We start from the raw sequence: 17,788 nt of genomic DNA on the forward strand, positions 1-17,788 counted from the left end.
ATGGATGGAGGAGGATTTCAACTATAAGAAGAGACATCAGCACAAGGGATACATCCTACTGACTGTAAGTTATTTTCCTTGTGCTGATTTTTATTAAACCCAAATGAAGACTGCTTGTAGATATCTCCTTACTTGCATAGTATTGTTGTAATCCTTGTTGTTCTGTAGAATGAAGTCACTGAGCATGCCCAGATCTCCCCTGATTTAAGGCACACTCTCTATGTTTTATCTATCTGTCACCAGGACTTCTTACAGGCACAACATTGAATTCTGCTAATCACTCGGAGCTTCCTCCTACACACCATGTGACCTCACATACAGTCTAAACTTGTTTCCCTTTGTCAGACTTATCAGCTTCAGCTGATAAGACTACAGTAATGGCCATTAGACATCGGCACAAGTAAATACTATGAAATAAACAAGTAAGCTATGAACAGGGAAGCAGGGTTGCCATAGAAATGTTGGATTGAGAAGGAGGCTTGGTTAACAGTACAGGAAGTGCTCAATGCCAGGGCAGAAATACACTCCACTGTGGACTCAGAAAACTATACTTAAGATGGCGCTGCCTAACCCCTGGAAACACGTTTTTTAAAGTTTCTTTAAACAGTAAGTAATATGCAATTTGGGCTGGATTACAGTGGCTATAGTCTGATAATGACTTATTATAATGGACTAAATGAAAAGAAGCATCAGAGTGGGAGAGTTTACTTCCTCTTTAAATTGGTTTACCGGCTTTCACTAATAATTTTTACTTTGTGCTTAGCCAGGAGCATTCCGTTAAATGAAGGTTACCTGAAATTGTAGCCTTGTGAAACATTGTTTTTTTCTGATACACTATCCAGTCTGGTAAAACTGTACTGAGGAACACAAAGATCCCAGGATTTGTCCAGGTCACACATCCAGCCGATCTTAATACTCAGTACTCCTCCCTGCAACAAGATATCACAAGACACCATTAAAATAATACATTGTTATGTTCTCCATCAAAATGACAACAGCAATGTAAAAATAGCTGTAAAAAGTCATCATATACATTACCATGTGACTGGGTAAAACTAGACATTTTACATATCTTCTGATTGTCAGGTGATGATGTTAGATTAGAACCTACTGACCACACATCTAAATCAGATTAAATAAGCAAAAGAATACTTGGATTGTGAAATGCTTGGGCACCAGTACAGCACCATGCATAGACACAAATTACCACTCAATAGGTGCTATTTAAACCATTTTAAACTATTATATAATTGTGTATGTGTGGTAAAAGGTCAGATCAGAGGATAATAAATAGGTCATTGAATTAGTTGGGGAATTATCCCTATTCTAATTAAGAAAATCCAGTAACTGTCTAAGGACAGTATCCAATTATATAAACAAATGTACATGTGCATGGAAAATATGAGAATAAATTGGTTAATATTTTACCCTACAGAAAGAGCAAGAATGTGTTGCAATGTGATTTCACATAAAAAAGGTAGAAATTATGCCCTACACACAGTCAGACTTTCCGACTGAAAATGTGCGATCGGATCTTATTGTCGGAAAATCCTATTGTGTGCAGGCTCCATCTGACTTTTTCCGTTGGAATTTCCGACACACAATATATAGTTTAAATTGTGATTGAAGCCTATATATTCAGGTGAGGTCAGGTGGTCCAGGTTCCTGTGTGCCACCCAGTCAGCGGTGTTCTCTGCTAGGTGGGAGATTGAGCCTATCTGGGGGGCATCAGGTTGCCAGGCTGTGTGAGGGCCTATCCAGAGTAAGAGGGCAGCTGCAGGACTGCAGCTTACAGTCCAACCAAAAGAGACGGTTCTGCTGGCCGGAGAATCTGTCAGTGGTCGGAGGTAGAAGGGAAGCTGTCACCATGAAAGGACCAATTGCCTTTACCAGAGACAACAGTGAGTAACTGGAGCAAGTACCAGAGCAGTATTCTCACCGAACGGGCATGTGGAGAATTGGGAAACTTCAGGCAGTGATCAAGTCAGGCACCCAACCAGTGGAGCTGATGTTTGCAGAGCAGCCTTGGGTGTCAAGCTAGGGACTGAGTCAGTCAGCAGGGGTGAAGCATTAAGGTATCCAAAGTGCCAGGGTAGGGATCGCAGTGTGGGTGATGCTTGAGGGAGATACCACCACAAAAGCCTTGAGAAGCTCACGGATTAAGAGTTCGTGAATCAGAGGGTCCAGTGAGAGACCAGGAGCTCAAGGGGCTGAAGAGCTACAAGGAGAAGTTGTAGTACAGCTGAGAGAGCTGTTACTTTGAGTTATGCCACGTACACATGGTCGGATTTTCCAACTGGAAATGTTCGAGGTGAGCTTGTTGTCTGAAAGTCTGATCGTGTGTGCAAGGCATTAGGAACTTTTTAAGTACTGTTATCATAGGAGAGAGCAAGCCTGCATATACAGAAGTGGCACCTTGCTGGGGCCTTTCCCTGTACGGCTGTTCTCCTACTGAAGTCTCGAAGTGTGCCATTTGAAATTGCAACTACTTAAAGGTGTCCTGGCCCTAACCCGCTTTACCCTACATAATATAAAAAAAGGACTGTCAAAGAAATAAAACCTTTTACATCCAAGAAGTGTCTGGCGCCCAATGACTTTTACTACCTTTGCACCCACTATGCCTCACAACCCACCACTTAAAGAAGGATGTCAGTTATCTTTGGCCTTGAAGGCTCCCATTAAACTGGAAGAGGTCAGAGATTCTACTACATATAGTTCTACTTTAACTACTTTGCGCCCGCGCTATAGCTGAAAGACTGCTACAGGGCGGGCTTAACATTTTGCATGCCCCAGGGGACTCTTTACCATGTGATCAGCTGTCACCAATGACAGCTGATCATGGAAGTAAGAAGAAAGCCATTAACCAGCTTCTGTTGGAGGGACATCTTTCCCCTTAGTGATCACTAGTGCTGCCAATCAGTGCCCTTCAGTGCCACTGATCAGTGCCCACTATTGCCATCTATCTGTACCCATCAGTACTGCTAATCAGTGCCACCTAGCAGTCCTGCCAATCAGTGCCTCGTCATCACCTCCACATCAGTGCCTCCTGATCAGTACCCACCAGTGCCGAAGTAGGTTCCTGGGTGGGGGGGGGGATGATGGGGTGGTGATTGACAGTACCTCTCTTTACAAAAAACCTGTCCCATGTGACACGCAATGCAGAGGTTTTTGGGATGTCTTTTTTTAATCATGTGACTGCAAAAGCATTAGTAGACATGTGCACTGCCAAAAAATGTGTTTGTTTTTGTTTACGTTTCATACATTTTCTTTTTTACGTTTTTTCAGGTCTTTCGTTATGATTGAAATTCGTTATTTTGAAAAAAAAAATTGGAAATTTGAAAATTCCATTTCGGAAAATTCGGAAATTTGGAAATTCGAAAATCCAAAATAATAACTAACTAGCTAACAAATTAATAATAATAAATAATAATAATAAAAAGTGTTTTATTATTATTTATTCGTTACATTCCATTTGTTTAGATGCAGCATTCTTATTTTGGATAATTCATAACTTCAGATAAATTTGTATTCATTATGTTTACTAACAGCCAAATTTTAAAGGAAATTACAATATTTATAATTCAATAGTTAGTAATAGTTATTATTAGTTATTATTTTAGAATTTAAAATTTTGGGGTTTTTCAAATTTTCGTTCTTTTGAATTTTTGGATTATTGTTATTATTTTCACATGTTCGATTTTCAAATTTTCGATTTTTCAAATGTCCGAGTTTTTGAAATTCTGGGAAAAATTTGTTACACAGTTTTTCGTTAATTCTAATATTTCTGAATTAACAAATTTGTCAAATTTTGTCCAAAAACTAATTTGGAATGAAATGAATTGCACATGTCTGTTAATCAGCTCTAAGCAGCCATGGGAAAAAGAATTGAAGTACTTGCAGTGATATCTGCAGGCTGAGTCTGGAGTTTGCTGCTTGCTTTTCTCACCTATCTTACAGTGCGGTGAAGAGCTAGTAAATGGTGTCACATGACAGTGGCATAAAAGAGACAAAGAGAGGCTCGTGTATCAATATTTTCCATGTGTTCATCCCTAATTGATTTTATTGTCATATTTTAGTTTTTAAAAATTGAGAGTGTTATTGGGTTTAGTAAAACTTTAATTGTTCTCTTCTCGTCTGAGATTCTCTAAATAGCTTTAGCTCAGCATAGTGTAAAGTCAGGTTAGGCATCTAATGGCCCATAGGTAGCTAGAGGTCAGGTTGTGTGGCAGATTAAAAAATGTCAGGGATTAAGAAACCTAGTAGAAGCTGAGTTGCAGTGTCACACAACAGACTTTGTTGGTAAAAAGCAACATGCCGGGCTGGTCAAATGCCAGTTTGAAGGTCGCTGAAACACCACCGACCCAGTATTCAGTTCTTAGGAAGCAAAATGGACATCACACCTGCATTCATCTCCCAGGGGCCCCTGCAACTCAACTTTTCTGAAACTTTCACCTGGAGGTATCTTTGCTAAATGACTATATACCTGGGTACATGTGCACCAAACCACAAAGACTCTGGTTGGGTTAATTTTCTGATGTTCTATATTTGTATTGTGGATGTAGGTATTTTTACTATTCTTATATCCTATGAAATTTGTATTACTTCCATACTGGTGTGCATCTACTGTATATACTTTTAGTTAATGTTATATGCTGAGTGCATATTCCTCTTCTCCCAGTTAGTTTAATTATTGGTTAATTTTCCAGGAAGGGAATCCCTTAAGCTCACAGGAGCCCTGTCCTGGGTGGAGGCACTGCCAAATTTATTAGCAAACCCACTCTTCCATTTAGAAAAGGCACTGGTCTCTCTGGTTACCTACAGGTAAGATGGAAACACAACAGCCAGACGGAAAGTGGCTAAGCACCAGGTGGTCCCAACATGAAAAAAATGTTGCATTGTGGGTAGTATTTGGCCAGTACTGTTAACAGATGAACCTGGACACACCCTCATGACCCCATGCGCATTAGGATTAACACTCTGTGCCTAGCAGGGGCAGTGGTCAAGACTGAATTGTGAGTCGGACAGAGTAGCCTTCCCCCCATGAATGGAAGAGGATAGTGATTGGCTCCATCTCCCTGCCCATATTCTTCAGTTTCCGCCCACACTGCAACCTCTGGCGTACAGCCAGTGCTGCTGTGCCTGTGAAGGAGATTGTGTGGAAGGGGAATTTGAAACATAGCAGCAGCGCTACATCCTGCACATGTCGAACAGCCTTGTGAGTGGAAAATGTGACTGAACTCACTGTTCATAGGCTATGGATGCCACTGGGTTTGGCATTCCCTCGGATGAGAGCCTACGAAGTTCCTCTACTGCTGGAGGGCTTGGCTATCCCCCAGTTCCACTCACTCACCGTCTTCTGTCTACATGACATGGTACATAGGTGAGTACAGGCAACAGACCTTATCACAGTGTGGAGGGGAACACATAACCAAAAATTCACACCACTGTATCTGCAGTAGAAAAGGGGGTATTGTATAGATAGGATAACAGTGCTGGATAATATCTAGGGTGTATGGGGGAAACAGTGGTGAGGGGGAATGTGGGGGCATCTTGCTTGTCACAGTACTAGAGGTATCAGGGGCATAGAGGGGGGGGGCATGGGTAGAGGGTCACAGTGCAGGGGATTTGCAGGAGAAGTAATGGGTAGAGGGGTCACAGTGTAGGGGGGGAATCAAGAGAGAATGGGTAGAGTGGTCACATTGTGGTGGGAGGGATGGGTAGAGGGGTCACAGTGAGAAAAGTAATGGGTAGAGGGTCTCTATGCGGGAGGTATTGATGGGGGAATGAGTACAGAGGTCACATTGGGGAGGGGGAATGGGTAGAGGGGTCACAGTGCAGGGGATTTTTAGTGAGAAGTAATGGGTAGAGGGATCACAGTGCACAGGTATAGGGTGTCGTGGGGAATGGGTAGATGGGAAGAGGGATCAAAGTACTGGTGAGAGGGGTGTGGATACTAGCCAGAAATGAACCCAGACAGGTCCTGTCTGGGTTAATTTCTGGCTAGTATTCACATCCCTCTCACCAGTCTTCAGTACGACGGCCGATCCTTGTTATCTGTTGAACAGACTCCCTGCTATTTTTAGCACACTGCCTTGGCCTCATACCAGGTACTTCACGTTTTTATGAGCCATTTTTTTACTACTCCTTCTCACATCAATTGTGGCTATGGGATGGACCCCGATCTATTCCAGGCTTTATCCAGGGGGGATCCATCCCAATGGCTTCCTGCTAACACATTAGTTTAGCATAGCCGTCGTGCCACTTACATTATATACACCCACTTATTGTTTTATTACACCCTCTACCTTTGTCCTTCCACAGCCCCGAATGTCCGGCCCGCTGGGGGTCCTTTAGGGGAGACCTCACTGACGCCCTCTGCTGGGAACTTTCTGTCTGGTGTGTGTGGTGGGAGGGCTTGGCGGACCTCGCCCTCCAGTCCCAGGTTGGGCCCTCGGTGCTGAGCAGTTATCCTTTCCTTACCCTTATGCTTCCTGCACTGTGTACTTCCATTTTTTAGTATTGGATGCACCTTGTTATTTGCTTGATACATCACAGGGTCAGTATATATGCTCCAATCCATCCAATATGTGTGTGCACTGGATTACCTATCTTTGTGCTTACCTCCATATATGTACCAGCCATGTCTTTCTTATTATGTTTTTTCTTTATAGATACATATGCATATGCTGATCCTCAATCCCTGATGAAGAGTATACACTAGAAACCCATCGGAATTTCTATAGTTGTATCTGTGATTCGTGCGCATAGTGTTTGCATCCTGTATACTTTTTTATATTGTTGTCTTTTGCACATACATGTAGGCTGTTCACCTACATACTTCCCTCTCTACCCTAATAAACACTTTACTATGCATTATTACATTCAGCAGTTGTCTGTTCCCTTTAAAGTCCCATTGAGGAATATATCTTGTCCAACCTACTGACACAGAATTACATGGGTTTGTTGTTGCACACCCATGTACTTCTCTACTTGCTGCTGTAGCTGCTGCTGGTGGATGCTGCAGACTGTACACCACAGGGTTGCTGAGGTTGGAAGAAGTCTCTTTACACAACCTATCCAGTGCACCATGGTGGTGGTACTAGGAAAAGAAAATGCCGCTCCAGGTGAGTGATGGAACCAGGTAGGTTGGGAAATGGACTCCTCCCAGGGGTGGTACTGCTGCTAGCACTGCCAGCCAACCATTCTCAGTGGCATCTGGAGGGATGGGAACATAATGGATTGTCAAAATGAACTGTTGTTTGTATTACTACAACAGTACTAATGTTCTAAAATAGAAGTGTATGCTGTGTATGCTGGGGCTATAAATTTCCATTAAGTGATTAAAGTAATACTGATGTTTTTTAAATTAAATGTAACCACTTCAGCCCCGGACAAATTGTTAGCCTAAGGACCAGAGGTCTTTTTACAATTTCGCACTGCACTGCTTTAACTGGTAATTGCGCGGTCATGCAATGTTGTACCCAAACGAAATTTGCGTCCTTTTCTTCCCACAAATAGAGCTTTCTTTTGATGGTATTTGATTGCCTCTGCAATTTTTTTTTTGCGATATAAATGGAAAAAGACTGAAAATTTTGAGAAAAAAATATATTTTCTACTTTTTGTTGTAAGAAAAATTGCATAAACTCAATTTTAGCCATACATTTAGGGCAAAATGTATTCAGCCACATGTCTTTAGTAAAAAAAATGTCAATAAGCGTATATTTATTGGTTTGCGCAAAAGTTATAGCGTCTACAAACTAGAGTACATTTTCTGGAATTTACACAGCTTTTAATATATGACTGCCTATCTCATTTCTTGAGGTGCTAAAATGGCTGGGCAGTACAACCCCCCCCCCCCCAAATGACCCCATTTTGGAAAGTAGACACCTCAAGGAAATTGCTGAGGGGTATGTTGAGCCCATTGAATATTTATTTTTTTTGTCCCAAGGGATTGAATAATGACAAAAAAAATATATATATTCTGCTACTTCTCCCGAGTACGGGGATACCACATGTGTGGGACTTTTTGGGAGCCTAGTCGCGCACGGCCCCCCCGAAAACCAATCACCACCTTCAGGATTTCTAAGGGTGAAAATATTTGATTTCACTCCTCACTACCTATCACAGTTTCGAAGGCCATAAAATGCCAAAATAGCACAAAACCCCCCAAAATGACCCCATTTTGGAAAGTAGACACCCCAAGCTATTTACTGAGAGGCATGTTGAGTCCATGGAATATTTTATATTTTGCCACAAGTTGCGGGAATATTACAAACTTTTTTTTTTTTTGCTCAAAGTTGTCACTAAATGATATATTGCTGACACATGCTATGGGCATATGTGAAATTACACCCCAAAATACATTCTGCTGCTTCTCCTGAGTACAGGGATACCACATGTGAGGGACTTTTTGGGAGCCTAGCTGCGTACGGAACCCTGACATCCAAGCACCGCCTTCAGGATTTCTAAAGGCATTCATTTTTTATTTTACTCCTCACTACCTATCACATTTTTGAAGGCCATAAAATGCCAAGATGGCACAAAACCCCCCCAAATGACCCCATTTTGCAAAGTAGATACCCCAAACTATTTGCTGAGGGGCATGTTAAGCCCATTGAATATATTTTTTTTGTCCCAAGGGATTGAATAATGACAAAAAATATTATTTTATTTACAAAAAGTTGTCACTAAATTATATATTGCTCACACATGCCATGGTTATATGTGGAATTGCACCCCAAAATACATTTAGCTGCTTCTCCTGAGTACAGGGATACCACATGTGTGGGACTTTTTGGGAGCCTAGCTACGTACGGGGCCCCGAAAACCAATCGCCACCTTGTGGATTTCTAAGGGCGCAAATTTTTGATTTCACTCCTCACTACCTATTACAGTTTCGAAGGCCATAAAATGCCAAAATAGCACAAACCCCCCCCCCCCCCCCAAATGACCCCATTTTGGAAAGTAGACACCCCAAGCTATTTGCTGAGAGTCATGTTGGCTGAACAAAAAAAAAGAGATTGATCGGTGTGTATGCCCACAATTAGAATACCTCCCTTCATCCACCCACTTCTAATGATGGGCATACATGCACCATTTATATATGCCGAAACATGGGGGCATCCTCCCACAAAAAATTTATGCCACGTACACACGGTCGAACTTTTCCACAGGCAAGCCCTCCGTCGGAATTTCGACCGTATGTACAGGGCATTAGGAACAAAATCGCTCCTCCGCCCCTGCTGCCCCCATGCTTCAGCATATATGCTCTTTTTTTTTAACTGTAGTGGTGAAATCACCTCCTACAGCATTGGAGTCACGGCTTTATGTATCGTGGGAGCAAATGCTGTTGCTGTCAAGATAAAAAAATCCACGCTGCAACTGAATGGCGTACCTGCTAAGCAAATTATGGTTAACGTTAAAACAAAGTAACATTACAGTATAACAGTAAAACCTTACCATACCATACCTGCAAAGCAAATGCCAAAAAAAACTGTAAAAAAATAATTTTTTTTTAAAACAACCTGTGCCTAAAATATATATATGCCGAAGCATGGGGGCATTCTCCCGCAAAAAAAGTTATGCCGCGTACACATGGTCAAACTTTTTTACAGGCAAGCCCTTCGTCGGAATTTCGACTGTATATACGCGGCATTAGGAGCAAAATCGCTCCTCTGCCCCTGCTGCCCCCATGCTTCGGCATATATGCTCTTTTTTTTTAAACTGTAGTGATGAAATCACCTCCTACAGCATTGGAGTCACGGCTTTATGTATCGCGGGAGCAAACGCTGTTGCTGTCAAGATAAATAAATCCGTGCTGCAACTGAATGGCGTACCTGCTAAGCAAATTATGGTTAACATTAAAACAAAGTAACATTACAGTATAACAGTAAAACCTTACCATACCATACCTGCAAAGCAAACGCCAAAATAAAACAGTAAAAAATAAAATTTTTTTTAACACAACCTGTGCCTAAAATATATATATGCCAAAGCATGGGGGCATCCTACCGCAAAAAAGTTATGCTGCGTACACACGGTCAAACTTTCCCACGGGCAAGCCCTCCGTCTGAATTTTGACTGTATGTATGTGGCATTAGGAGCAAAATCGCTCCTCCTCCCCTGCTGCCCCAATGCTTCGGCATATATGCTCTTTTTTTTTTTAACTGTGGTGGTGAAATCACCTCCTACAGCACTGGAGTCACGGCCTTATGTATAGTGGGAGCAAACGCTATTGCTGTCAAGATAAATAAATCCGTGCTGCAGCTGAATGGCGTACCTCAAAACAAAAAAAATGGTTAGCAATAAAACACAGTAAACAGTAAAGTATAAAAAATTAGAGAGAAGAGAGAGAGAGAACGATAAAACGACAACTATTTTTTGTTTTTATATTTTATATATATATTTTTTTTTTATTTTACTTTTTTTTTTTTACACTTTTTTTTTTAACTGGATACTGTAACAACTGTAATGGTTCGGGTCTCTCAAAATGCGATGGCATCTTGGGAGACCCTGTGTTAGTGTGCCTAGCCTGTGAAATGCTGTACCCTACGCTAATACTTCACTAGTGAATGGTAGCGTTCAAAACATTCACCAAGGCAAAGACCAGGATTGCCAGGACAGCGTGGACAATAACAACGGGTGTCACGCCTATATCCGCGCTTGGTACAGACACAACATCTTCTTTGGGGGGCTCGTTGGGTAGGGGTACTCGGGAGGGCATAAGGATAATGCCACTCATGCAGCTGGCTTACTGCATTTGGTTGGGAATGGCGAGGTGCAGAACCATCTGGATACAGAAGGTCTGTGACAACCTCTCTCTGGAAAAAAAGAAAGGTTAAAGTCCCGCCTGAAGCTTTGTATAGCACATAAGCATTCAGCAAAGCCAATTGAAATAAGTAAACAGACACTTTTTTGTACCAGCGTCTGGCCTTACGGGCAACTAGATACGGCGCCAACAACTGGTCATTGAGGTCCACCCCTCCCATATTTTTGTTATATTCATGGACACAGAGGGGTTTCTCCACAATACCAGTCGCCGTATGAATTTGGACCGTCGTGTCTGCATGAAGGGAGGTAAGAACGAAAACATTCTTATTATCCCTCCACTTCACAGTGAGCAAATTATTACACCGATAGCAGGCTCTCTCCCCCAGCCTAAGACGGGAATCTACAAGCTGCTGGGGAAAGCCCCGGTGATTAGGTCGCACGGTGCCACATGCTCCAATCTGATGATCAAACAAATGACTAAACAGTGGCACGCTCGTGTAATAATTGTCCACGTACAAGTGGTACCCCTTTCCGAACAAGGGTGACACCAAGTTCCACACTATCTTGCCAGCGCTTCCTATGTAGTCAGGGCAGTTCTCCGGCTCTACGTGACTATCTTTACCCTCATAAACCATAAAGCTCCATGTATAGCCTGTGGCCCTGTCACAGAACTTATAGAGCTTGACCCCGTATCTGGTACGCTTGTTGGGAATGTATTGTTTGAACGACAAGTGACCAGAAAACTTAATCAGGGACTCATCAACGCAGACAACTTGATGGGGAGTAAACAAGTCTGCAAAACGTTGGTTGAAGTGGTTTATGAGGAGCCGAATTTTGTAGAGCCGATCGTATTCAGGGTCTCCACGAGGACGATAAAGTTCATTGTCATTGAAGTGCATGAACCGCAAGATCTGCTCGTATCGTTTCCTGGACATGGAGTTAGAGAACACGGACATGTGGTCAGTCGGATGAGTGGACCAATATGCCTGCAACGTTATGAATTTATGTGTGCCCATGTTGAGGGAAAGGCCCAGAAAGGTCTTAAATTCGGAAACCGTAACTGGTTTCCAATTTCTGGCAAGGAGAGGCAACTTGGGATTAGCGGCGATGTGTTGACCAGCATATAAATTAGTTTGGTCCACAATAGATCTATAGAGATCTTCCGCGAAATACAGCGAATAAAAATCAAGTGGTGTAAAATCAGCTGTATCCACCTGAATACCGGGTTGGCCAGTGAATAGGGGAAGTACTGGTGCTGCAGAAGTGGTGGGCACCCAATAAGGATTGGCAAATTCTGCAGGAAGGGCACTATGGGAACGACGGGCCTGCCTTTGTCTTCTTCTTGGTGGCAGCGGGACACTACTTGTGCTTGCCACCTCGCCCGCTTGAACTGCACTTATGGGACTCGCCACGTCACCACGTGATACTGCAGTGCTGGATGTACGTCCAGGGTGTACTAGGCCGCTGGTGCTTGCCAGTTCACCAGAAGGATGAGCGGCTCTAGTACTTCTCTGCTCCATACGAGGGACCTGCGATTCTTGCACCTCAACAACATCAGAAGATCGGGGTCTGGTACACCTGATGTTAGCAGGGACCTCATCTTCGTCGTCAGAGCTATCTGTCATGGAGCCGCTGTCCTCTACAGGATCCTATTCTGAGCCTGAATCTGACAGATCAGTGACTTCCTCTTCACTATCCGTCATGCTCAGAAACGTGTAGGCCTCTTCACTAGTGTACCTTCGCTTTGCCATTTTGGGCTCTAAATTTAGAGGTACACTAGTGAGACTCACGGGTAAAAAAGCACCTAGGCTGTCAGCAATTGTATAAAACGCTACCAAAACAAAACTGTTAGCGATCACAGGGATCAGGCCTGACTCTGCGAACGCTGCAGTTATGTGTGTTGTGTTTTGTAAGTGACAGTGATCGATCGATCGATACTGCACTTGGGTGGGCTGGGCTGGGCGGAGGGACAAAACGTAGGTGCTAGCAGGTATCTGGATTGATCCCGCTAACAATGCATTTTTTTGGAACCCTAAACTGCTGGGGACGCTAGTATAGATCTGATCAGATCAGATATTGATCTGTTCAGATTCTATACCCCTAAGGGAGGTGTATGCTTTGCGCGTGGGTGTTAGCGGTACTGGCACTAACCTAGCACTGCCTGGGGTGACGCAGACCCTATCTGACCCTAAAACCTAATTGATATCACCCGCCGGGTGATCAGGGGGTTAAACCTTTATTGGGTAATAAATGGCGGGTGCCCTGATGCTATAAAAAGCGAACTACCTTACCAGCGTCACCCGTAACACTTATACGGTGATCACTGGTGAAAGGTTTAACTAGGGGCAATCAGGGGGTTAAAACCTTTATTAGGTATTATATGGGGGTACCTGCCGCTATATAAAAACCTGACGGGGAACCTAAATAACTAACTGGCTAACCAGCGTCACCAGTGACACTTATACAGTGATCGCTGGTGAAAGGGTTAACTCTAGGGGCAATCAGGGAGTTAAAACCTTTATTAGGTTATATATGGGGGTACCTAACACTATAAAAACCTGGCGGTGAACCTAAAAAAATAACTAGCATCCTAGCGGGACCAGTGACACTAATGCAGCGATCAGAAAAACGATTGCTTAGTGACACTGCTAAAAGGGGGTGAAAGGGTTAACTGGGGGCAATCAAGGGGTTAAACCTTTATTAGGGGGTGTAGGGGGCTACCCTGGACCTAAAGGGGCCTAACACTAGCTGCCCTGACACTTTTTACAGTCACAACTGACACTAAATGCAGTGATCAGTAAATAAATGATCACTGCAATCAGTGACACTGTGACGGGGGGGGGGGGGGCGGGGGGCAATCGGGGGGGTGATCGGGGGGTGACTGGGGTGAAAAGTGTGCCTATGTGTACCTACGTGTCAGTGTAGTGTTGGTGTACTTACTTGGATGTCTTCTCTCCCCGCCGTCCGGTCAAAAAGACTGCCGTGAGGGGAGTGACATCACTTCCTCCCTGCCTGTGTTTACATTACACAGGTGGGGGAAGCTTCTCATTCGCCAGGAGCGATCGAGAGGATCGCTCCTGAAGCGAAACGGACTGCCCCAGCCAGCGGGAGGGGGTCCGATCGGACCCCCCACCCGCTGGAAGGCAAGCACGTACATGTACGTACTTGTGCCTGTCGGTGCCATTCTGCCGACGTACATTGCCATGCGGCAGTCCTTAAGTGGTTAAAGAGCAGTTTATATTACACCTGGTACCAGCAGGTTGCTGAGACTCTTACTCCATTCTTCTTGCAGGCCCAATGAAATAAAATCACTTAAGAACATTCCAGGTGGACATTTTAGCCCGACGGAATGTGTCCTATCGGACCGTTTGTCGGATAATCCAACTGTGTGTGTCCATCAGACTGTTTCTGTCGGAGTATCTGACGGACCAAGTTTTCCAACTTGTCCGTAAAATTTTCCGACAAAATGCTCCGATCGGACATACTCCAATCATGTGTAGCCTACTCAGACGGACAAAGTGCCACGCATGCTCAGATCAAATTCCTAGACCAAAGCTATTGGCTACTAGCCTGAACGTAGTCCCGTCATAACGAAATAACGTCATCACGTTATGTACAATCGGATTTTCCGACAACTTTGTCCGACCGTGTGTATGCAACAGTTTCGGACAAAATCCGTCGGACAAAATCCGTCGGACAAAATCCAACGGATTTGGTTGTCAGAATGTCCGACCGTGTGTACAAGTGCTAAGAGCAATTAAGCAGTGGCATCGCTAGGGGGTGGCTTTTGGGACTATAGCCTTGAATCTGGGGCCCATAGACCCGAGTCTCTGCAGGGGTCCCTAAGGGGCGAGGAGGCTCTCTGGGGACCCCGATGTAAGTGGGGGGCTCTCTGGAGATCCTGATGCAAGGGAGAGGCTCTCTGGGGACCCGATGCAAGTGGGAGGCTCTCTAGGGAACCTAATGTAAGGGGGGCTCTCTGGGCACCCTGATGCAAGAGGGGGGGGCTCTCTGGGGAGATATATATACACACGCACACACATGTATATACATGTGTATGCCCGCCCAAGCGCATGACTTTCTGTACTACACTGATATGGGCTCTAGCCCCAGATCTTTTGTAGACCTAGCAACACCCCTTCAATTGAGCCAGAAAGCCATTTCCCAAAAGTATAATACAGAGGTTAAGGGGGATGGTGGGCACCATCAGAAAGTACTTGTGATGCAGAAACCAATCAAATGTTAGATTTTACCAGTCACCCTTCACAAGTGAAATGACTATAAAGACCTGACAGATTCTAAAAGGCAGCAAAGAAAATTTCTGCCTGGTTTAAATTAGTCTTGATTCTGCCACAGTTTACCATGTATTCACACTCTGGGCATACCTTATCAGCTAATGTAGTGAAGTTTTGACCAGCATATTTTGCAATGTCACCTAGTCTGAAGATTGGACAAAAAGCATCCTTTTCTTGATGGTAGAGACATTTCAGACTATTTGGCAAGTTCCCCCTATTGGATTATAAGAAAAAGAATGTTAATTAATATGTAAAAAAATGAATTCTATTCCATTCAAAATGATTTTTTTGATTTCTAGTAGACATGGATAGACTAAATCAAACATAGCCTTTTTACATTATGCAAGGTGCCTCAGGGTGTATGTATACACACAACACAATAGTTGTGGGTATACTTATTCTGGGTAGGATCCCAAAGCAAATATTTAGTAAGCAAAAAAAATCACCTGCACTATAGTGTACCACATATGCAAATGCTCTGTGCATTGTGGTACGCTGCTTTGTCAGGTGTTTGTAATGCAGGTGCATTTTTTTTGTAGCTAGGACTGAACCATAAAGATCTCACCACTTCCTAAAAGATGCAAGGAGACAATGAGGAGGTGAACACTTGAACTATCAGTTTAGGATGGTGCACATAAGTCCTAGCAATAAACTTGTCTTATTTGCTACCTTTTAGTCTGTTAAAGCAATTTGCTATACCTGTTCGATAATTGCAAAAAAAAATACCTGATAATCAAGTCAAAAAATTCAGAGCTGTTCCGTCTCCTGTGCATATGTTATCTCAAGGAGTCTAATTAGCTCTCCTAGTTCTTATACCATACTACAAAATAAATAGTGTTTGTTGTGTAGAGATGGAGAGTGGAAGAGTTTCAGTAGGCTAGCAAAAGACAACTGGGCAGGCTTGACACTACCCAATGCCCAAGAAATGCTGGCTACATTTCTGACTGATCAATAGGTATTTTTCTGTAATAAAATGTGGGGAAACATGCAAGTTTATTGCAAATATGCTGTGCATATGTTTCTTTTCTTATTTTCTCCAGACATATACTCCAGCCTCTTAAGAATAAAGACATGCTATATTCAATTCATAATAAAAGAGTGACGTATAATTTCAGTCAACAATTAGAAGGAGGTTGAAGTTCACCTGTACCATATTCTGTGGGTTTGATATTTAAAATCCTTGCAATTTTTTTGCTCAGACTTGTTCTGTAGATTTCTTTTTAAAGCATAATGCACTGAATGGGCTTGGAGCCATGGTTTAGAAATGATGATAAGCAGATTTTGTATTTTTTATTTTTTTTGTTGCTCTATGACATTGCATCGTTTGAAAAAAGAAATAATAAAGTTCAAAAACATGCATATAAACCACCTCACATTTTTTTCATTCGCATTATCTCTTTAGGTAAAATAAAAGTTAAGCAGACAGCCGAGTAAAACTGTCCTAATAGCCAATTTTATTATGATGTATACATTATCATATACAGTATATATATCATATATCATTATCATATACAGTATCTTAATTCTTGTAGTAATGCCCATGCATGTGCTATTTGTCTCTCGTAAACTTGGGCCTATTTTTGCTATTTAAAATTGTCCTACTGCTGGCCAATTATACATTGCTATGTTTTATAGACATGTGCACTGTCAAAAAATGTGTTCATTTTCGTTTCATTCTTTTTTTTTGCTTTTCTCAGAAATTCAGAAATTTTGAAAAATTCAGAAATGGGAAAATCCAAAAATTTGAAAATCTGAAAAAAATAAGAAAATCTGTAAAATTCGAAATAACTAACTAATAATAACTAATTATTAAATTATAGGTATTGTAATTTCCTTTCAAATTTGTCTGTTTGTGAACGTAACAAATACTAATTTATCTGAAGTTACGAATTATTCAAAATAACGAATGTCACATCTAAACAAATGGAATGGAACAAATTAATAATAAATAACAATAATAATAAAAATGTTATTATTATTATTGTTATTTATTATTATTAGATCATTACATTACATTTGTTTAGATACGGCATTCTTTATTTCAGATCATTTGTTCAAATACGTTCACTAACAGCCAAATTTTAAAGGAAATTCCAACACCTATATTTTAATATTTATTATTAGTTATTATTTCAGATTTTCAGGTTTTTGAATTTTCAGATTTTCAATCGTTTGAATGTTCAGATTTTCAGTCTTATTTTTGGATTTTCAAATTTCCAAATTTTGCAATTTCCTAATTTCCAATTTTCAACTTTCGAATTTCCAAACTTTTGAATTTCCGAACTTTTGAACTTTCAAATTTCGAATTCAGAAATTTGAAATTCAGAAATGTTTTTTTTCTCTTTTTTTCACTTTTGTTTTCTCCATTAGTATATGTCATCATGGCAATGCCTACCTTCCCATGCCTTTTTTGACAGTAGTTGGCATTTTAGACAAAAAAAATTGCCAGAACTTCACAACATAATTTGCCCCATAGTAATTAATAGGGTTCTAAGTTTGGGTTCACTGAATTTTGAACAAGATTTACCTTATCCTGGGCATATTCCCCCACCACACATTTTAAGTTGTAATTGCAGTGCTTACCTCCAAAGTAAAGGTAAATATTTCAAACAAAGTATTTCAAACAAACCCTCTATTAACCCTTACTTTATCCTAAATCAACTCTAATTACTACTTCCCCTTCTCTCCTTAGCTATCATTTCCTTGCTGATTTTTTTTCTCAT

The 17,788-nt window shown here is 41.9% G+C and overlaps 1 protein-coding gene across 2 annotated transcripts in view; it reads right to left on the reverse strand.

Annotated features, from left to right (window-relative positions):
* The window catches only part of P2RX3 (purinergic receptor P2X 3), a 552,515-nt gene that overhangs the window by 310,950 nt on the left and 223,777 nt on the right, over positions 1 to 17,788 (reverse strand). For both annotated transcript variants that reach the window (XM_077493185.1, XM_077493186.1), the window contains exons 7-8: positions 15,156 to 15,279; positions 793 to 929 (exon numbers count right to left, since the gene is read on the reverse strand). In XM_077493185.1, coding sequence (XP_077349311.1) covers positions 793 to 929; positions 15,156 to 15,279 — 261 coding nt within the window. The remainder of the gene's footprint in view (positions 1 to 792; positions 930 to 15,155; positions 15,280 to 17,788) is intronic.

Source organism: Lithobates pipiens, unplaced genomic scaffold (assembly GCF_037356315.1).
Source record: "Lithobates pipiens isolate NorthernLeopardFrog02 unplaced genomic scaffold, aLitPip1_a1.2 Scaffold_19, whole genome shotgun sequence".
In the NCBI taxonomy this organism is placed as follows: domain Eukaryota; kingdom Metazoa; phylum Chordata; class Amphibia; order Anura; family Ranidae; genus Lithobates; species Lithobates pipiens.